The sequence below is a fragment of the Cyprinodon variegatus genome, unplaced genomic scaffold (assembly GCF_000732505.1).
Source record: "Cyprinodon variegatus isolate N-32 unplaced genomic scaffold, C_variegatus-1.0 Scaffold372, whole genome shotgun sequence".
NCBI classification, from domain to species: domain Eukaryota; kingdom Metazoa; phylum Chordata; class Actinopteri; order Cyprinodontiformes; family Cyprinodontidae; genus Cyprinodon; species Cyprinodon variegatus.
Genome location: NW_015150825.1, coordinates 572,562 through 595,692, shown reverse-complemented (window position 1 = coordinate 595,692; position 23,131 = coordinate 572,562). Strand labels below are relative to the sequence as shown.

The window sequence follows — 23,131 nt, the reverse complement described above, 5'->3', positions numbered from 1 at the left end:
TGAAAATAAAGAACACTCTTTGAATGAGAAGGTGTGTCCAAAACTTTTTTTTATTTATATTTTTTAAAACAAAGCGGAGTGTGTATGACGTCATCCGCGCACCGGACTGGCGTTGTGACAGGCAGCCCGGGCCACAGGCGGCTACGCTCTACCCCTTATATTAATTCGGCTAGCTAATCTGAATCGTTCTATTCCATTTCGAGAGCGAGATCATCTGTGGTAGAAGCACTAGACATCTTCCAGGCATGTGAGTAAAACTAGCAGCAGTTCAGCGGACAGGATGAATGAACGGTAGCCAACGCGCGCGGATGACGTCATGCACACTCCGCTTTTTAAAAAAATATATCAATATAAAAACTATAACTGCGGATGTCTGGGGGACAATGATTCGCCTACATGTTATGAATGCTGGCGTACCATAAAGAACAAATTATGAATTGTTTAGTTTGTGCCTTCAAGTCGTTGCCCAAAGGAAGACGTTATTTGGATATAACCTAACCGAATATCTTCAGAACAGCTCCGAATGACACAAAACTAATATGGATGAGTAGAACATGATGTAATAACGTAAAATCAAGGGCCCAATGTAAAAAAAAAAAAAACGGTGTTCCCCTTTAATGCCTTCTCTCCTCGTCTTCGCCGTTCTGTCTGCCCGGCAGGCTAAGCTAATCATCCGGTGTACTCCTTCCATCTCCCGCCAGTTAACCTCTAGAGATCTGGTTCGGCCAGCTGTAGCCTCTCCTAGCTCGGTCTCCCCGCTGTCTTTCCCCTCCTTCTCCTGCTTCTCTCACCACATTGGTGCGCTGTTTCCCGGTGGGCTTTTCTGATCTCCCGCTGCAGTTCCTTAGTTCCAGAGGGGGGGCGTGGATGGCAGCATATTTCTTCTGGTGCTCTCTCTGTTGGTGTTCTTGTATTGATATCCTGATGCTCCTCTCTGGCTTATTTTTTTTGTGTGTGTGTGGGCAAGTCCTATTTTGGTTTTACCCCGGATTTTTTGATTTGCTATAAAGTTACGTATTTGCATGACATTTGCACCCCCGGCTCTGCGTACAATCAAATATTAAACTATGTTTTGTAAAAATCACATACCTAGAATTTATATAGGTCTTCTCATTTCATTATGCGACTCCAAGAAACATTTTTAATGGAGCACTAAAGTGTACGTGTTGCTTTGGCCAAAACAGCAGCACAGCAGCATAATTTTAAAGCAAACACACAGACAGGTTTACTTTCAGCAGATCTATAATCAGTCTTTTTAGTGCACTTTTGAAAATGAACCTGCTGAACTGTGGCTCTAGTCTTTCAGACACTTGGCGGGCTTTCGGCAGTGCTGGAGCCATTTGTCTTGTCTGCGCTTTTTCCAGCTGAAGGCTTGCAGACTCTGAGCTTTGCCTAGAAGGAGTGGAGGGCAAATGTTAAATAGGAGCCCAGAGCTACCGCTGGTAAAAGGCAAACTCCAGAACTAGGGGGCTGAATCCAAATGCTTTCATGCAGATTTGTTCTCCTGTTTGTGCATTCATTTATAACTTCCTTTTTGAAGTGATTTATGCCTGGATGTTGGGGCTTATTCTTTCTTCTATTACCGGCTGAGCATTTCCGATCCCTATAAGCTTTTATTTTTTGCTGCACCGTTCTCCTCCTTGTTCCTGCATTAAGAAGATTAATCCAATCAAAGACAGATTACTTAGGCTGCTTTCTGAAAATCTGAGAAAATTAATTATGCGCAACCTTTTGCTCCCTCATTTTGTATTTCATCTCCCTGATTTCAATCTTGAAAGCTTTGTTGTGGCCAATTAACTTCTTCGGATACTCAAAAACAGACAGTAGTCAAAGCTCATCCTGATTGTCATTAATATTTGCTGATATATGTTCCACAGATCAGCTACTAAGCTCCTAGTTGTGGTATAATTTACAATTATTACACAGTTAAATGTCATCTCCATCACGTTATACTAAACTTTCAACTTGATCCCAAATTAAAGAGACAATAGACCATATGTGTGTTTGTTCTTCTCCTCCTCCAGCCTGGATGATAATAAACAGTCATCTTGTCAGTTCAGTCATTGTTCTGAGGACTGTTTACAGGGTTTGTGTATGCTGCCAGATGCGTTGCTGTAATTGAATGCGAACCGTCTGGTCTGTCCTCCTCCTGCTGCTGCTGCTGGCACTTCAGGAATGCCTTTAGAGCTTCATTTATATATATATCCTCAAACCTTTTTTCTCTTCCTTTCATTTTCAAAAAAAATATTCATTCGGGTTATGTTTTCATTTTCTTCAAAATACGTCACAAAGTAGGAATTGAAAAATATAAAACAGTATACGTATAAGCATTGTTTTTACGAAGGAGCAAAATTAAGTTGAAAAAGTGTGTGTTATATTGATCTGGGTACTGTTTAGGGTTTGGCTTCAACATTCTTGCAAGGTAAAGCATTTACTCCATGAAGTAGCATGATTTTGCTGAATGTCTCCTTTTTGTTATTTGGGATTTTTCATTCGGTTGTATGTAGCACTGTGGAAGCCTGGAAGAGCAGTGCTGCTTTGGGCCTATCACTATTGCTGCAGAATCATTTTTTTCTAAGCCACGGCAGAATGCAAAGTTACTTTAGTCGAGCAAGTTGTGTCCCTGTTGCAGTTGTACCAAGAGGCAACATGAAAATAACAAAACTTACATCCCCTGTGTGGGTTTTTACCATTAATATTCTTTCACCACTGCCGCAAATCGGGCTACACCCTAAAAAACTGTATTTTCCTCCAAAGCTTCCTGTTTTGATGTGGTCTCATTTGCAGTCTGTGCAGTTTAAGGGATGCTTCCAGTTCACAAAGACACAAATGTCAAACTGCTGCCTCTGAATGCAGATTTATAAGCTTGTGTTTTTGTTTGATTAGGAAGCGATGTTCTAATGGTTTACCTACACCACTAGACAGAAACTATTGATCGGATTAATTGTGATTACCACTAATTTAGTAGTCAATTAATTGTTCACTGGAGTGTAGAGACTAAAACATGCCTTTAGCTGAGAGAACAACTCACTTAGACTGGCAATTATACCAAAATTGTAAAAAAAATATATATATATATTTTGCATTTCAGATTAAAAGAAACAAACGTTTTCATCTCTCAATATGTTATATCCAAAATTGAACGTTATTGAGAAATTTACCTCTGCATTTAACCCATCTACTTAGGGAGCATTGGGCGGCCATAGTGGGGAGCCCGGGGAGCAGTGTGGGGTTAAGGGTCTTGCTCAGAGAGACAGATTGGCACTGCTCAGGATTCCAAGCTCTATGCCATAACCACTAGGCAGCCTCTCACCTTTGAAACAAGTAGAAAAGTTTCAGTTTCACCTGGTTTAATTCTGTAAGAAATTTTCTTTAAGGAACCTTTGGCTATCAAATTATTAACTGAAAAAATATTTAGCAGATTAACCGATTAACAAAATGGCTAGTTGCAGACCTAAATATTATTTTGTTGTGTGTATCTTGTGTTGATACTTCGCACTACCTCTTGACCATGAAAAAAACAGCAATTCAATTCAGTTCAGTTTATTTATATAGCACCAATTCACAACACGTCATATCAAAGTACTTCATAGAGACAATTCGACCAGATCATACAGTCAGACTGGTTCAAAGTTTTCTATCTAAGGAGCAACAGCTCATTTACGTGAAGGAAATTCCTCACACTACACATGCTTGTAGCGACAGTAGAGAGGAAAAACTCCCTTTTAACAGGAAGAAACCTCCAGCAGAGTCAGGCTCAGTGTAAGCGGCCACCTGCCAAGGCCGACTGGGGTTCAAGGAGACAGAAGCAGAGGTACAAAAAGGTAACTGTCAACCAGCTCCATAAGCAGCCCAGTCCAGAAAACACACAGTCAGGCATATCAGCCCTGAGCCAGCTCCCATGTCAGAGGATAAAAAATGAAAAGCAGAAATAGAACCTTACTGATCTCACAAAGTAGAAATTAACTCTCCGCATTTAACCCATCCCTTGGGGGGATCGAACTGGTTACTTGTAACCTTCTCAGAGCGCAAGCGCACTGCTTTAACCACTAGGCCATCACTTCCTCCAAATAAGAGAACATACAGTTAGTCACAGTCGGAGAAACAGGACTACACTGAAAAACAGGCCAAGCTCCAACATTTATAAACAAAGTTGTTGATCGCAGCAACACAGCTGATACAAGAAAAGACCAGATGAAGCTACTATGATGAGAAAAAGCAAGAAAAGTATAATGTTAGAAATTGAACTAACAAATTCTGCAGAATAGAATAGAGAAAGAATACACCTAAAAAGCAAGAATCTTATTCTCAGAAAAAAATTAATTTCACTGTGCCCTTAAGCAAACATCACACATTTACATTTGTTATTGTAAGATAGAACTAGCTTTCTCTTTACTCCCCAAAGCAACTAGTTGGCAGATAGATAGCCAACTAGTAGATAGCACAAAATCTTTTTATATGTGTACTAAATTATTTCTCTGCAAGTAATGAGTAGCTTAATGTAAGTTTGCTGTTGAAATATTTTCATTTTTGGTTTTCTTAGAAGCTTGTAAGTCATACATTATTTTGAGTAATGTGATGTATTGATATATCTTCTATCAATCCCTGTAAGCAACTGCTGATACAGCTTTTATCTGTAGTTGTGGCCCATAACAATCCAATAGAGCATCCAGATTCATGTTGATCATCTGTTAAGGAAGTGTTTCCTCACTTTTGACCAATTGGGTGTTTGCCCGGTTGAGTTGGTTCCGGGCAGACATTGTCCAGCATACACTTAAAAAAGTGTAACATGTATCTATTCACTCAAACTAATCCCTCTCACTGTAAACTAAATAAAATTATTGATTTGATTGTATAACTCATTCTTTTTGGATTTTGAGAGAACAAGTTTTATTTAACCTGAACTAAATACACGTACAAAAGACCCAAAACAAATTTTTTTGATTTCTCTCAATATTTATATATTTATTTATGGCCTGCAGGCAATCTTTTTAGTTTGAGTCACATGTGAACTGAGCTTTGCATGCAGTCACAGCACGTGATCAAGTCCAAGTCCCAGACCATGAGAGAGTGCCATTTTAGTCGTCTCTGCATCCTGGGTGGATTCCACCCATAAATAAACACAAGTAGCAAATCAGTTGCATATAATCAAAGTTCAACCGTTTGTTCAACCCGGCTACATCCAGAGCTAAACAAACTTTGCTTTAAGGTACAGTGTGGAGTTTAGTTAGAGTTCAATGCTGGATACCAGCCATCGCTGGCAGCCGCAACCTCCTGTGTTATAAAGAGCAGGAGGGCTGCTGTGGTTAGCATGTTTGAGAAAGATGCTAACTGCTACCACTTGCTAAGTTTAGTTAATATCAATTTACACCACCTGGATTTACACCATTTAAGGCTATGTTAACGACTAATAAATATATTTGCAGCAAGAAGGTTGCGGGTTTGATTGTTGGCCCAGATTCTTTATGCATTGAGTTTGCATGTTCCCCCCGAGCATGTGTGGGTTCTCTCCGGGTACTCCAGCTTCCTCCCACAGTCCAAAAACATGACTGTTAGGTTAATTGGCTTCTCTGAATTCTCCTTAGGTGTGAGTGTGCGTGAATGGTTGTTTGTCTCTGTGTTGCCCTGTGATGGACTGGCGACCTGTCCAGGGTGTACCCCGCCTCTCGCCCGTAGACAGCTGGAGATAGGCACCAGCACCCCTCATGACCCCACTCGGGATAAAGCGTGTCAGACAATGGATGGATGGATGTTGGCCAGGTGTTTTTTTATAGAATTTATAAGACGGTAAATGGAAATTATTTTTGAAGCAAAGTCAAATGAAATGTGAAAAATCTAATTAACTGGTTTCCATACAAACATTAATTGTTGTTAATTTAGTCAAAAGTAAGTATGTTAGGTTCGTCAAATGTCAAAATATTAGTTTGGTTCATCAACTGAAATGTTCAGAAAATCATTTGGAACAGGCCAAAGATTTTAAGTTGTGTCAAGTGCAGTATTATTATTTACATCAACATAATATAATCAGGTCATAACAAGCAATTACATTCAGATTCTGTTAAGTCAAATATTTTAGATGTGATATCTTGATATAATTTTTTTTTACTTGAGCAACGTTATACTTTTTCCAGTGTAGTTGTTTTGAAATAGAAAGACAAAGGTGTGATTGGAGCCAAAACTATAACTCAGTTATACATACAAAAACCAGGAGGGGACTGCTGTTGCATGCATAGAAATTTGTTAACAAACTTTTATATATTTTATTGGGAGTTTGGAAAAAACTTCAAGATTGAAACTGTTAGAATTATGTCTTTGCTAAAATATGGACGTTAAAGGATGTTATTAAAGACATCGACAAATCACAGCAGCTCTACTTCATAGCATCAAAAACCAAAACGAACAGCCCTAAAAATCTTCTCCACTCTTTTTAAACTTGCTGTAACAAATACAGCTGCATAAATAGTGTGCTGTTTAAATGAAATGTACTCCCGAAAGATCAAAGTGAATTGAACGGACTCTTCTGTTTTAAAATAAGCACACATTTACTTTAAACATTGGCATGCACTTAAAAAAGATTAGATTTAGTCAATAGACAATATATGGACAATAGACAATAATATGGATCTTCCATCTTCCAAATAGATGCAGAACAGTAAAAGAAATGGAAACTGTTTGCTCTAACATTAATGAATATTGCAAGAGCAAAACACTAAAGACAGCTTTTGTATGACTGACAAGTTTTTCTCAGTGTGCGCAAGCAGCAAATCTTTGGAGGCATCCCCGTTTTCTCTGAAAGCTTTGCTTTTGTGTCTACATCGTCTTCAACTGTTGAGGGTTTTAACACAGATCTGTTGTCGTCTTTAGAAACTATAATCCAGCTCTAACAGGGCAGAAAGTGCAATTCTGTTCTGTGTGGCTTCATCCAAGTATTAAAATGACAAGGGAAGGGTCGGAGGAGTGGGTGATGCTCTGAAGTGTTTCCTGCAATCGGCTGTGCACAGGCTGATGGGGAAAAATGTGCCTCTTGGAGCTAAATGTGCAGAGAAACATCAAACTTTTAGCTTCTTTATGTGTCACTATGCATCAAGGTGACAGGTGAAATTGCTGGTTTTTACTCTCAGCTTTAAGGAATGTTGCAGCACACACTGACAAACAGTAGCTCTTCTTGTTGTAGAGCTAAAAATGGCAAATCCCACTTTGCAGCTGTACGATCTGCTCCTGCCAAATAATAAGTAGAGGGGGAAAATGCTACTTGCTTTTATTCGGATTCATATCAGGTTTTTACTTTCTAAATGGTTTTATAAAATAAGTTTCAGCACTTTGTAAGAATGTCACACATTTAAAACTTAAGGGACTTGTCAAGCTTAGCTCCGGAAGCAGAGTGGAGGAGTGACTTTGTGGGCTGTTTTTCTTGGCATTTTGACAGCTATGGCAGGGAAATGTAAGCCTGCCTGGACTGCTTAACAACAGATTCACAACAAACCACCAGGAGCATTTATCTGTCTCTGCTGCGACTGCAGCATGGCCAACGGGAGGAGCAACAGGGCTGAATTAACTACAAAACCTTGGAATCTGACAAAGGATAGGAGAGAATTTAGTCAAAGTGATCACACAAAGGAAATAGAACACAAGTAAATGACTTGGAATCGACGCGGATCCAAGTTTGTTAAATTTTGTCTAATTCCACAAAGGATATAAAGATCAGCACAGAGGTTTATTTAGTCATGGAAATTTCTCTGCCATTACACGGTAGCCCCCCTTTGTTCTCCTAGTTTCTAGTTTTTAAAAGCTGCAAGTCCGAGTACAACCACTTCAGTTTTACTGCTGGTCTAATGAGGAGCCCCTCGGGAGACTTATCTTACTGCACTTAATGGGCCTCTAAGGGAATGTGGGCTTTAGAAAAGGTAAACCTTTTAACCAGTAACCTTATCAGAGGGTTTCTGTCCTTTAAATTAAACCTGTTGAAATATATTGTTACTCAAATCCCTTTTATTCCACATTTGCATTGCTCTATATGCAGATTTTCTTTGACTGAAGCCACACAAATATAGCAGAAATAGCACTAAAAATAAGGCTACAGGCTTTGAGAATATTTTGGTGGATGCAATATGTTTAAAAGTCAAATCAACCTATAAAATAAGCTGCAAGTTTCTTTAAGCTGTCATTTTGTATTTTGCGCTAACAACCACACAAGAGAAAAAAATGGAAAAATGAAACAGCACAAGCGGCAAGCTAATAGAAGCAGGTGGGAAATCCAGTCCACAAAATGTTTGATGACATGTTGTTCAGTGTAACCTACTTTTAGCATAGCTGCTTTACAAAAAAACTGCATAATTTGTGCCGGATGTTTGAGTTTCAGTGGAAGATGTCAGGAGAAAGACTTTCCTGGTTTCCCTTTGTATTTTAGAAAGCAGCGTTAACGACGGCAGCAATGACAACGATGGAAGCCTCTGCGGCAGCGACTCCGTCTTCTACAGGCAGAGCGAAGGTGAGAGATGTGTTGATGAGCGCTCACATTCTGCAACAGAGATGGAAAGATCATACTGTATTTGCAATTTTAGGGCTTTTATCCTTTGTATTGTTTGTTGATTTTCACTGCCACCACCAGTATTTTCTTCCTTCTCTGTTCTTCTAAATGGTTTATCTTTTTGGCGCTTCACTTGCTAATAACAGCTTTAACTTTTGGGCGTTATTTCAGTGATGGCATGAGTGTGGGAGAAACATGTTTTGTGCTACACAACAAACACTAGAAATAACAACAAATACATAGAGATATCTATTATCAGACACATACAAGCACATTCAAACCCTATGAGTTGAGTAGAAACCCTCACAGTGAGTTAAAACTAGAATTTTTCATTTAGAATACTTTATCTTAAGTTTTAAGCATTTCAGCCAAGTGTAAAAAAAAGCAACAAAAAGCAGACTCATAACCTTCTTTCTCACTAACCTGTACCAAACTTGTTTTAGGTCAGAACGGATTTCCAATAAATTATATCTTTTTGCTTAATGTTTTTAAAATAAGCAAGACGTTTTTTTGTAGATGTTTTTGTTACTGTTTTGAATATGTAAATTACCTAAATGAATCTGCATTTTCAATTTCTCTGGCTATCAGAAGCCAGTATAAAAAAGGAACAACACAATAAAACTTCCATTAAATCAAGCTTCTGTGAAATCAAATTGTCCACTTAGGAAGGAACACTGAATTACAATCAATTTCACATGCTGTTGTCCAAATGAAACAGACAACAGGTTAGAATTATTGGCAATTAGCAAAAAAACTCACTAAATAACTGGTTCCGCAGGTGGGGACCACAGTTTTCTGGTTGATGTTTGGTAAATTTTCAATGCTGGTGGAGCTTTCACACTCGTGGTAGCACATGCAAGCTCCACAACCCACACAAGTAGCTCAGGTAGTGCAGCTCATCCAGGATGGCACATCAATTCAAGCTATGGCAAGATTTTGTGTGTTTGTCATCGTAGTGTCCCGAGGCTAAAGGCACTACCAGGAGACAGGCCACTAGACCAGGTGGGCAACAACCCAGCAGCAGTACCGCTACCTCTGCCTTAGTGAAGGAGAAGTAGAGAAGCACAGCCCTAAAAAACTGACCTCCAGCAGGCCACCACTGTGCATGTATCTGCACAAATGGTTAGAAAGGGACTTCATTAGGATGTTATGACCTCCACAGATAGGGGTTGTGCTCAAACCTGAACATTGTGCAGGATGCCTGGCATTTGTTAGAGAACAACAGGATTGGTAAATTCACCCCTGGCACCCTGTGCTATTATCAAATTAAAGCAGGTTCACACTGAGCACGTGCCTGGAGACACTGTGGAGAGCTATCTCTTCCCTGCAACATCCCTCAGCATGACCAGATTGGCAGTAACAGTGTGGGGTGGTATTTCTTTTGAGGGCCACAACCCTCCATGTGCTCGGCAGAGATAACATTACTGCCATTACAGTAGGTACCGAGATGAGATCCTTTAATCCCTTGAGAGACCATGTGCTGGTATGGTTGACCCTGGGTTGTTCCTATTGCAGGAAAATGCTAGACCTCATGTGTCTGTAGTGTGTCAGCAGTTTCTATAAGATGAAGGCATTGGAGCTATGGACTGCCCTGTGCTTTTTCCCAGACCTGAATCCCATTGAGCACATCTGGGACATCATGTCTCGATCCGTCCACCAACATCATGTCCTGGACTCGCTATGAATACTCAAAATTGAAAAAATACATAGAAATTTCAGCGTACGCCAGCGTTTTAGGAGATTCTGTGACATCAGGCATACGCTGGATAAATCGTCAAGGTGTGACAGGGGCTTTAGGGGCTAAAGTTTACAATATCCCTATATATTTATGAATGGTTTCTGCACCTACACCATCTATTTCACCTTGCTCTGGAGGCGGATACACCCTTAATCAGCAGTTTATCATTGCTTTTAATTTAATGAACCCATCTATGTATTAAATTACTCAAAAAGTTAGAATTTCCTGCATTTCCACATTAACCAGGCTATGCACAATTTAGAAGTGTTACTGCTTCCTTCCTGCTGGAGCAATACTCAACGGAAACACCAGTACCTGTTATTAAGAGCCTGATCTTGTTACCTTATTTGTTGTTGTGAAGCTGCAGGTTGATTATTTTAGCTGCTTAATCAAATTTTTTCTGTTAAAGAATGTATGCAGGAGTAGCGGCAGCATTAAAATCTCAGATACCCAGTATATAATTTGAGACCTGAGGCTACTATGGCCAGTCCTGGTTTTAGTGTCTCTGATTTGTGCACGCTCAGAAGTGCTAATATTCTCACACAAAATCATATGCTATAGGGAGTAGATTGCATTTTTGATGCTCCAAGATGATGTGTTGATAAAAACTTATCTACAAAGATTCCTATTGAATTTTCCTGCCCATATGCTCTGTTAGTCTAGTTTAAATGGGAACTTCAGTTTGGGAATCACAAAAGTCAAGCTGAGTAAAAATATGAATATGTATTCTTGTCAGGCATATGGCAGGTTAGATGGATTTTAGAGGCTTTCACTCCAGTTTATGTGATTAACTTATCCATATCTGTGGTCTTTTGTTGTGATAACAGGACACAGTATGGCAGAGACCCTCACAGTCGCCCTGCGTGTTGCTGAGGAAGCTATAGAGGAGGCCATTGCTAAGGCTGAGGAGTTCCGGGATAGTTTGGTAGGACACTGTTTAACTTTTCTTTACTATTCTCCTCCAAACTTTTCAAGTAATTTTCTACTCTTTTGAATCAAATGCGTGTGTAGGAGAAACAGAATGAGGCTCGATATCTACGGGACCACAAAGAGGAGCTCATAGAGGAACTCGCAACAACAATTGTACAAAAAGTAAGCTGTTCAAATGTGTGTTGTCTTTTTACGACTTTATTTTTCCACTAAACCAAAAATAAATATTTCAAACAAACATCATTCGAACTAGAATGCATAAATGATAGGCAATCATCTTGTCTTGTTGTCAGAATTGGAACAGTTATATTAAAGCATAAAACGCTGAGCTACACTAAAATAAGTTGGTTAATTAAAGTACATTTAATTTAGAGTTCTATTTTAAAAAGGAATGTTTAAAACTATGAACATTTTACATAAATGTGTTGAAATCCTTATATTTTTAGATGTTATATTTATCTTTCTTTTGTTCTGATCAGATCATTCAGAGGAGGAAGCGATCAGAGATGCAGACAGAGTATGACTTTGTCTGGCCACAACCCCAATCTCTAATCCAGACCAGCGAGCTGCCATCTCCTTCTCAACCTCACACTTCATCACAAGACCCTCTAAAGACCCCCTACCCTCTCTGGGTGAGTCACTTTCATCCTTTCATATGCCTGTCAGGAATGCAATAACAACATGTCCTAATGATGGATGTATACCGTTTCTAGCTTGTTTTCCCTCCCAACCATATAGTTTATTTATATTTTCTGCATAATTCTTGTTCTTCTTCGGTTAACCCTTTAATTCCCTGGGGTGTGGGTGTGATGCTATGTTAAAAAATCTAAGATTAAGCTTTAGGAGGTAAAAATCAATGGTTTTTTTTAAATAATTGTCTAAATAGCGGAGACTTGAATTGAATCTAGACCACAACTTTGCTGTAAGATCCTCCCTTGTATACCTCATAGTGGGTATGATGGAACCATAACCATGTCAAACACAGGTCAACTAGGTTTGATATTAATTAAAAATCTTAGTGTATTAAAAAAAAAAAACATATAATTTCTGTGTCAGATCATTTGTCATTCATTTTGATATAATTATCAATATCTCACTGACTGAGTTAGTCAAGTATGTGGTTATCAAATTTAGTTTTTTGGTTTTGTAGTTTTTTTCTTTGTTCAAATTTACAGCTCCATGGTGGGGTTTGTATAGCCTCTAAGTCGGGTTTACATTCAAAATTCCTTCAAATCCTAGGAAAGTGTGAAGTTTGATTTATTTTATTTATAAAATTAAGATTTGAAAAAAGTTTAAAAATATGACAAAACAAAGAATGAAATGAGAAGTGTTTGTGATTTCTGGTTTTAGACTATGCTACTATAACAAACATACATGCATAGTGAACATATGTATATATATATATATATATATATATATATATATATATATATATATATATATATATATATATATATACAATGAAATGCTTGACTTCTGTTAATTACNTACTATAACAAACATACATGCATAGTGAACATATATATATATATATATATATATATATATATATATATATATATATATATGCATGCTCATTTAGCTTTAAAATAAGCAAAAACAAACAGACAAAATACATAAAATATTACAGAACCCACTTCGAAAAGACAGAGAGGCTATTTTTCAGGTTGATAAGCAAGGAGGAGAGCATTTTAACATTTTATCAGCTCTTTAGCTGGTTCCATGTGATCCAATAATGTTAGTTACATTATTTATCCACTTTACCTGCTTAAAAACACTCCTCCAAATCCAGAACAATCACACATATTATTTTGCCCAGACGATGTGCCGAGAACAAGCAGTGAGAACTCCCATGACAAGTCTGCAAAATTAAAAAATAAATGATTTGTTCCCACAGCTGTCGGCGAGGACACATCTCTTGTTTGTCATGGAGTATGGATCCCTTTGAGAAAATGTTCCAAAGAAGCTTTTTTTGTCTTTTGCTTTGTTTTGTTTGTTTGTTTTTTTTAATCTAAGCTCTTTTAAATTATACATAAAAATCGTGCCAACAGTAGCCCCTTCGAGTACCTGTAGTGGAAAATATTTTCAATCACAAATATTCTCATTTCTCTCAAATAGTCTCATTTTTACTCAGTCATGCAGCCCTATGTGCATAATATCGTCAAGTGAAGCAGAGCGTGATCTGATTGAAGAGGACATGTGTTAAAGCTAGGTGTAAACAGCACCCTGCACATATTCAGCTAATCTAACCATTTTGGGATTTGGAAAATATATACTCTTTACGTTTCTCTGTTTGTTTGTTTTTTTTTTGTTTGTTTGTTTTATTGTTTCTATATATATATATATATTTTAATAATATCCCTACATTATATGTTGGAGCAAACAACCACTATGTGGTAGCAGGGCTGCAAAACAGCAGGAAAAAATTTAACTGCATTAATGATGCTGAATATGGTGATGACCATATTAATTATAATCAACCTTAATTTTCTTGGCCCTTTTCTGTCCTTTCCTTCATCTTAGTGCTTCTGCCAATTTCTGTACAAATTAGCTTGTTAGCCACTAAAACTATACATCCAGGATAAGTATCAATCCTCCAAAAATCAAACATTACTGTCATACAGCATATGCATGCATGGCAGTTGAAATATCTCTAATCGAGCATTTTTTTAATATATCTTGCAGCTCTTTGTCTACAATTTAGATCTTTATTCTATTATAGAAATCTATACAAGTTTGTTCAAAATGCCATTTAATCAAATTAGAAGGCAGATGAATCAGTGGGAGCTAACAAAAAAAAAAAACATGAGTTAAGTTTGCCTAATTTCAGGTAATGTTTAAACCTGGGGAGAAGCAGGCGACACTGGATGCACAAATTTACAACATTAACCATCCATCAGTGGATCTGCTTTTCACTGAATCACGCTAATAGCCATCAGGGATTCCTATAGATTTGTCATTGAGCGGAGCATCAAAGCTGAACCACCCCCCAGGCCTCTCCACTTCCTGCTGTTTTACTCACAGAACATCAAAGTCCTGTGAAATATGCAGGGATCCTCCTAAACTTCTTCTTTTTATCAGCTTTCCACAATAACACTCACAGTGGGTGCAAATGGACTCTCACAGCTGCCTCCCTGCACTGAAACTCTACAGATTAAGATCATATCCCTCTCATTATGAGGGTTCATGCCTTTTATCTTAGGAGTGTTACTCTTTTTTAGGCTCTCCCTGAAGCTAAACACAGAAAACCCTTGTAAACCATTAAGAAACAACCTTATTGAACTCTGAAACCATGAGCCCGCTTTGAAGATTTATTGTCAAATCAGAAGTTGAGTACTGAAATAAATACCCTTTTAATTAATTTGTGTCCAGAGGTAATTTAGTAAATGAAAATGGGTGCATGTTTTTTCTTTTCCTTGTTTTGTAGCGCCCCCTGCTGTTGGAATACTTAAATCACTGCCAGTATAACTGCAGAACTGCATCCTCCTGTAACTGTATCACTCATATTTGTGCATTTCCATGCCTCATCTTGCAGCGGTCCCGCTCAGCATTCTCCCTCACCAGTGACGACTCCCCTGTAAAAGGTCCAGAGGAGGAGGAGGAGGCTGCTGCTGCAGGTGGTGGCAGCAGTTTGCACGAGTACGCTTCTCTAAAGAGGGAGAGCAAGGCTGCATCCTTACCTAACTGGAAAAGCATGGATCGCTTAGACAACTCAAGTAAAAGATCAAAGTCTCAGACACATTAATATTCTTATTAATACGGTTTCTCTGAAAAGTATTCACACCTATTGAACTTTTTCTGTGTTTTTACATATCAGCTGCAAACTTTAATGTGTTTTTTTGGAGTCATGTGTGTTAGATCAATACAAAGTTCTGAAAAGTGTCATGTGCATATATATTCAACTCAACGGATACCTGTAGGAAAAATCAAGTGCAACCAACTGCTCTAATTCAGCATGATGAGCAGGGATCACAACAGACACAACAGGGACAAATTTGAGAAGACATTAAAAATAGGAGTATGTTAAGAAATAATGTATTCTTGATGCATTTAACCAATCTGGTAAAGTAAAAAAAACTTTTACATGGTAAGTAAAAGCTACTCTTTTTTTTAAAACAACAAAAAAAGAGCAATTTAATGTTTATTACAAGCCATATTGGGGGAACATATGGAACAACCTCTGCTGGTCAGATGAAACTAAATGTTGTTGGCTGAAAAAAATGGCCTGTATGGCATAAAAATGACGTAGCAAAAAGAATAGAATAGAAAATCCCATTATTGTCCAACAAAGGGGAATTGTGGTGTTACAGCAGCAACAAAAGTTTATAGCAGAAGTGGTCACACAATGTGGACCTTAGAAAAGTTTAGAAAATAACAGAATAAGTGACAAATTAAGAAAATAAACAAATAAAATATCAGGATCAGCTGATCCAAATTGCCTTGAACATATGCACAATAAGAAATGATGGTGGTTTGATCATCAGGTGGTGGTAGAGCTAAGTATCAGGTAGTCTGCCAGAACATCGAAGCTACATCTAGTTAGAGCTACAATGTAATAGTTAACACTGTACCATATAGATGTATTAGAGGGGTTCATTCAAAGTACTGAACTAATTTCAAATGAATTTGGAATTTTAAATTACCGAATGTATTCTTTACTGTATGTTTGCTTGTTGTGTAGAACCAGATCACCTAATTCCTTTAACATTTGACTGTAAAACTTTTTTCTGATTTTCTAAATTCCACTGGAAGCATCTGCCTCCTGCAAAAAGAGGTTCTAAAAAGCACTCAGGGTGTTAAATACAAAGCATGCCACACTTTTCAGACCTTTATTCCATGAGCATTTGAAAATGATGTAACACTTTAAATATTTGAAATCTGTGCTTCCAGGTACATCGTCGGTTTTGCAGAGCCCAGATGGGAACTGGATTGCTCTCCACAGTTCTCAGCTTTCCCGACCGAGCCTGCTCACCAAGAGGAAGAGCTTAGTGTTCAGCGTGCTGGAGAAAGAGTCCAGCGTGGTCTCTGCTTATGACGAGATGGGATCTGACTCAGAAGAGGTGGATGAAGGCGGCTGGGGCGCGGCCCTCAAACAGTTTCAGCGCAAATTGTCAGATGAGACTTACTACACGGACTCGCAGCACGACCCTGAGTGGACTTACACCCAGCACCCTCCCGTTACCTCGCCATCCTCTGGCTTGTACACCAACACAGAGACCCTCAACTCAGACTCAGAGGCTTCATCAGTGCTGTCTGCATGTCCTCGCAAACCAACTCACAACTTGTCGAGGAAGAAAGGAGCACCCGATTCTCACCTGCACCCTCATCAACAGCTGCTGTACCAACAGCACTTTCAGCAGAGCTTATCTCCATACTTACCCCACACAGAGGCACTGGACGTTAACTTTAATCCCAAGGTGATGTTTCATTGTTACTCTATAGACTCAAAAAACTGGTGGTAAATTTGAAAAACAAGAATGGTTTGCTGTTCGCTTGTAACCTTTCAGCAAACTATGACAATGAGCTAATGGCTAAAAAGATTCAGCTAAGGTAGAGTTGTTATTTTTCCAAATTGAATGATAAAAGGCTGATGCCATCACAATAGATAGTAGGGGTCACCAACACTGTGACCAATCAGGGTCCTTCAGCATCTTCTGAAACAGAACAATTAATCACTGGACAAAGTTTGTAATGTTTATTCTGTTAGTTCTCTTTTTTTTTTTATCATTTATAGAGCATTTCATTGTATTAATCTCATACAGCATTTGAGGATTTATAGAGATTTCAAAATTACAGTATCTAAAAGAAAATTAGAAATGAAAAGAAAAAACAAATCTGTTTATTGTGTATGAAGTTTAGGTGAACCCTAACTCATCCAGTCCAATACTGACCACCAATAAGTGATCAGTATTGGTAGCCCTTTCTATGATTCAGTACCCATGAAGTAGCCCTCTGTCTTATAACAGTTGGTGACCCCCGGTACAGATAATCTTTTCCATTCAAAGGCCCTGAGCCCTAAAAGGCATCAGGCTAACAAACCCCAGAGAATCCCTCAGCCTGCTGCTGTTGTCATTACACTGAAAGGCTTCTGGGCATTTAGTTAAATCACTATAAGGGGAAACTGCACTACACTTTGAGTCCAGCAGGTGGTGGCAGTAAGAGCCCATAAATGGTTTTACTCCTCACTCCCAGTGTGTAAAGATGAAATATTACTCTCTTTCTACCCCCTTTAAAGTATTTTCATTACTGTTTTATTTAATGAATAGTAGTGGATGACCAGCCTCAGAGTCATGTTACTGCTTAAACTCCTCTATGAATAAACTGCACTCTATCCATAAGCAGGGAAGGGTCAATAAGTATTTGACATTTAAATTTTTTTAGCACTAGAATTGTTGCTTCATAATGGCTTGAACTAATTAATACATTTACTTTTTAAAAAATAAAAAACAGGTAAATATCATATAAAAAAAACTGCAACACAAAAAAAAGCTTTAAGCCCATATATATTCCATCTCTGCACTAGAATCACATTAATAAACAATTTCTATTAAAATGAGCTTGAATCAATAACTTTATTTCTCTTTCTAACTAAAGCAGTGTAAAATATTTTAGTATTCTGTGCTCTCTGCTACAGCTTTGATCAAACTATTGTACTAGAAAAATACCGTCAATGCAAACTCCATGGTTAATTAAACCGAAAATAGATCAATTCATAAAGTGAAAAATGCATGTACATTCAAAGTTTTAATGTGATCATGCTAACATGAATTGCTTTCATTTTTCGCTTTTTTTTAACCTGAGTGCATTTTTGCATCTTGGTCCAGAAGAATCCTGCATAATTTTTCCATGTATCTATGATCTTGAAACAGTCGTAGAGGTGATCTGCCCCTGGCTAGTCAGCTTTTCAATAACTCAATTTAATGAAGTAACAAATGACAAAGACTGACACAAGCCTGGTGCTCCATCCTTTCTGCCTTGTTAGTACCTTGACTTTGACACTTGGGTGAAAGTAAGCATACCTTAATATCGAGCAGAGAGACGACTCTTTAACAAGGATCAGCCCTGTATGCCTTATGTTCCTTAATTTCATTGTAATATATAAAGTGACACAGCACTTTGCAAAACATTTATACCTATATTACATTCTTTAACACAAGCACAATTATTATGTGGATAAATTGGATTTAATTATTAGAAAAACACAAAGGAGTGCATCATTGTGGGGTAGAAGGAAAATAAAATTTCTTTATACATTAAACATTTTTTAGTCATCCACAAAACAATATCTAAAAAGCTTATTTATTTGCATCCATCATAAAGTATATCTGAACTTATAAGTTGACAGTATACGCTGTCATGGTCTTGGTTCTGTTTAATTTTTATTTTCAGTTTTCAGTTTCACTTTGAACCATGTTTTTCTGTTTTCTAGTTTTATTGGTTTGGTTCCGGGCTGCTCAGTAGCGCAGTGGGTAGCACTGCTGCCTTGCAGCAAGAAGGTTCTGGGTTCAATTTCTGGCCTGGGGTCTTTCTGCATGGAGTTTGCATCTTCTTAATTGGCTTCTCTAAAGTGTCCTTATGTGTGGTTTTCCTCTTTGTTGCCCTGCGATGGACTGGCGACCTGTCCAGAGTGTACCCTACCTCTTGCCCATAAACAGCTGGGAGATAGGCACCAGCATCCCTTGCGACCCCACTTGGGATTAAGCGTGTAAAGAAAATGGATGGATGGAAGTTAAGGCAGCTATAACTGTGGATTATTAGTGCTGCTGTCCAATTAGCGTACTGTCCTGGCAGCCAGTCTGCTGAGCTTTGCAGCTCTGAAGGCACAATTGAAAAAAGGCTCATGAACTCAATGAACTAACGGCACATAGAAAGTGCAGTTAGTTTAAGCAAGCACTTTCTTGCTTAAAACTTCCTAAAACTGCTTTTTGTGACAAATCAATTTATGTAAAATGAAGGACTGACTGGCAGACATCATGACTGTGTTTAGAGGAGAAATCTAACTCCAGCTGAGTCAGCAGCCAGAGCACCTGACAGCATGGAGCTCTGCCTCTATGCAAGCTAAAAAACTGATTTTAAAAAGGGCTAGTTACTAGTTACTGACATAAAAATTTGTCTTTTTATGACTTAAACTTGTTTTATTTCTTTTTTTTGTGACAAATTAAAGGTATAAAAAAAAAACATTAGTACAGTCACACGCACTGCAGGATACCACAATTCCCCCTTTCAGCAATCTGAGAAATGTTTACCTTATTAGGAAGGACTAAAGCCTATAATAATTAAAATTGTCTGGATATATGAAGCTGCAGGCTTCTCAAAAACCTGCAACAATAGAAAAGTGTGTAACGTTTAAAAATGGTTGAAATAGTTAATTAAAGTCTCATTTTGATCAAATAAAACAATGTTCCACTGGGATGCTAACCATTTTTGACATCTCCTGTAGTTATTTAAAAGAATACTTTATTCAAATGTGTCCTGATGTGATTCCGAAGAGAAATTAAAATGGCAACTTTATTTTTTTTTTTGCAGATAATGGGGGACAGCAGCGAAGCAGAAGACAGGCAGTGTGTCCGAAGATCACGGAGACGAAGGAAAAGCAAAAAGGAGTCATCAACGGAGCAGAACAAGCCTGGAGGCCAGGACCATGCACAGTCCATTTACCCTTTAGCACAGGTAAAATATCTTATATTTTTTATCTTGTCTCATATCAATGCTGTGTCAAAAAGAAATAGTTTAGTTTACAAATATGTGAAGCCAAAAAAGTTTCTATAATTCTTTTTAGTAGACCAAATCATTTTAAATCGTGGATAACTTAGTTACATCTTGCTTTGCCTGTCTGCTTTGTTTAGGAGAACAGTGGTTTTCTACTCAACGCCCTGCTGAAAAGAGGCTTAAGTGAAGAGCAGCCAGGGCCTGACAGTAACTCAGCACCACTAATTGCTCCAGATCCCCTCAAACTAGATGCAATGACTGTGGAAGCAGGGGTCTTGGATGTTGTAGCTCCAAATTCTCCATCCCCAAACGCTGCTCAGTCCAGCTCAGTGGCCCCGGAGTCAGAAATAGTATATAGGGGCTCCAGGCCTGGATCAGGTTCTGGAGATCACCTGGAAGAAGAGATTCGGTCCCGGATCAGTGAGCTGGTCAGCCGAGGGAACAGCAAAGACAGCTCCTCATCTGATGAAGAGGACAAGCTGATGGAAAAAGACAATGAGAATCACAGAGATAAGCCAAGACCAAAGCAAACAGAGAAGCAAAGACTGCGTACGAGTGTCAAGAGAGAGAAAGAAAGTGAAGTGATGGAACAAGTAAATGGGCAAAGGGCTACCAGGTTAACGAAGAGTGCCTCAGTAAGAGAGGAAAGGAGAGTTCAGGAGAGAGTGTTGGAGAAAAGAGCAGAGAGTTTTGTAGAGAAAGTAGTTGAGAAAGAGCAGAAAAGAGGAGAGGTTAACAGAGTGAGTAAGAAACAGCGTAAAAAAGATGGAGAGAAGGAAGCAGCACAGAAAGGTGGTGCAAAGAGGAGTGGATCCAGCGCAAGTTCACCTGCTGTTACACCTTCTTCCCAGGAGGGGGGGCTGTCAAACAACCAGGTGAGAGTAGAAATGATGCACACTTTGGGTTTAATTTTCCTCAATTTTTAAGCCATTCTCTGTCTCTGGCATGCTCTGTCTGTTTTGTCCTAAACGTCTTCCGTTAATGCAGCCTTTTAGTGGAAACCACACTGTTTACGTCACGCTGTGAGCTTGCTGCTTTGATATGTTTTGCTTGGCTGGTTTTATTTGCGCTCTGTGTTTCTCTATGTGTGTCTGTGTTTGAAGCAGGTGGGACAGAATGACTTTGAACAACAGCAGAAGCTTCAGTTGCTCTCTTCTGTCATACAGCAGGTGAGGTCACTGAGAAGCAGGAGAGGGAAAAACCTCCTCTGGTTTTTGCAAGAAGATACGGCTAAAGACTCAAATATCCGGTCTACCGGGACAAAATGTTTCATTCGCAGTGTAAACGAGCATGGTGAAAAACAATTGTGGGTTTGAGTCAGCAGCCCTTTTCTGTGGGAGACCTTTTTATTAATGAAAGCCTCGAAAGGTCAAAATGAATCACAGTCATGGGTCCATTCATTCTTGTTATGTGTGAATTACTCCCCAACCAAAGTATTCAACCTTTTATTTTATGCACACTGCGTTGCAGAAGTATGCATACCGACTAACCCTTTTCATATGTTTATACATAACTACCGAAAACCCTGCTCCTCCATCATAGTGGGTTTTATATTTAAGATTTTTGCCCTGCTGGAACCTTAAGATAAACCCGTTTTTAAGACTCAAACAGGTTTACATTCAGATTTGCCCTCCTAGCTCCATGCAAATTTGTACAATGACAAATACAGGTCCTTCTCAAAATATTTGCATATTGTGATAAAGTTAATTATTTTCCATAATGTAATGATAAAACATGAACATTCATATATTTTAGCTTGATTGCACACTAGCTGAAATATTTCAGGTCTTTTATTGTCTTAATACGGATGATTTTGACATACAGCTCATGAAAACCCAAAATTCCTATCTCACAAAATTAGCATATCATGAAAAAGGTCTCTAAACTAGCTATGCACCTAATCATCTGAATCCACAAATTAACTCTATACACCTGCAAAAGATTTCAATCAAAACCCCAATCATGGGTAAGACTGCCGACCTGACTGCTGTCCAGAAGGCCATCATTGACACCCTAAAGCAAGAGGGTATGACACAGAAAGATATTTCTGAATGAATAGGCTGTTATGCGGCACCTGCGGCTACAGGTGCCGCATGACCCAGGTTAAGCCACTTTCGAACCAGGAACAGCAGTAGAGGCGCCTGATCTGGGCTACAGAGAAGCAGCACTGGACTGCTGCTCAGTGGTCCCATGTGCTTTTTTTGGATGAAATCAAGGTACCAGAGTCTAGAGGAAGACTGGGGAGAAGGAAATGCCAGAAGTCTAGTGTCAAGTACCCACAGTCAGTGACGGTCTGGGGTGCCATGTCAGCTGCTGGTATTGGTCCACTGTGTTTTATCAAGGGCAGGGTCAATGCAGCTAGCTATCAGTAGATGTTGGAGCACTTCATGCTTCCATCTGTTGAAAAGCTGTATGGAGATGAAGATTTAATTTTTCAAAACCACGGGTAAATGTTAGTGTTGCACCGATACCGATACCAGTATCGGACGGGGCCCCGATACTGCCCTAAAATGGTGGTATCGGTATCGGCGAGTACCAACAAATAGGGCACCCATACCATTTTGAGAGCCATAAGTTTATTCAACTATTGTCACCCACTCCTGGTAGGCAATAAAAAGTTCTACTGGATTCACTTTGTATTAGATTTTTTTCCTGCTTCACGAAGGTAGGCAGCAGCTTGACAAAGCCATGATGGCAATTATTTTACATGATTATGGTATCGGTATCGGCCGATACTGCACAGCCAGGTATTGGGTATCGGTATCGGGGCCAAAAAATGGCATCGGCCCAACTCTAGTAAATGGTTTACTGACCATGGTATCACTGTGCTCAATTTGCCTGCCAACTCTCCTTACCTGAACCCCATAGAGAATCTGTGTGATATTGTGAAGAGAATGTTGAGAGAAGCAAGACCCAACACTCTGGATGAGCTAAAGGCTGCTATCGAAGCATCCTGGGCCTCCATAACACCTCAGCAGTGCCACAGGCTGATTGGCTACATGCCACGCCGCATTGAAGCAGTAATTTCTGCAAAAGGATTCCTGACCAAGTATTGAATGCATAACTGTACATAATTATTTGAAGGTTGACTTTTCTTTTATTGGTCAGATGAAATATGCTAAATTTGTGAGATAGGAATTTGGGGTTTTCATGAGCTGTATGCCAAAATCATCAGTATTAAGATAATAAAATACCTGCAATATTTCATTTAGTGTGCAATAAATCTA

General features: G+C 38.8%; 1 protein-coding gene across 3 annotated transcripts in view; it reads left to right on the top strand.

Annotated features, from left to right (window-relative positions):
• Positions 1-23,131, top strand: part of LOC107092264 (rab effector MyRIP-like) — a 152,605-nt gene that overhangs the window by 115,676 nt on the left and 13,798 nt on the right. Inside the window, exons 5-13 of one of the 3 annotated variants that reach the window (XM_015386626.1) lie at positions 8,408-8,488; positions 11,093-11,190; positions 11,277-11,357; positions 11,675-11,827; positions 14,731-14,911; positions 16,086-16,612; positions 19,722-19,865; positions 20,042-20,779; positions 21,011-21,073. In XM_015386626.1, the coding sequence (XP_015242112.1) occupies positions 8,408-8,488; positions 11,093-11,190; positions 11,277-11,357; positions 11,675-11,827; positions 14,731-14,911; positions 16,086-16,612; positions 19,722-19,865; positions 20,042-20,779; positions 21,011-21,073 (2,066 nt within the window). Of the gene's footprint in view, positions 1-8,407; positions 8,489-11,092; positions 11,191-11,276; positions 11,358-11,674; positions 11,828-14,730; positions 14,912-16,085; positions 16,613-19,721; positions 19,866-20,041; positions 20,780-21,007; positions 21,074-23,131 lie in introns of all 3 variants that reach the window. The other 2 variants (XM_015386625.1, XM_015386627.1) reach the window with 2 other exon arrangements.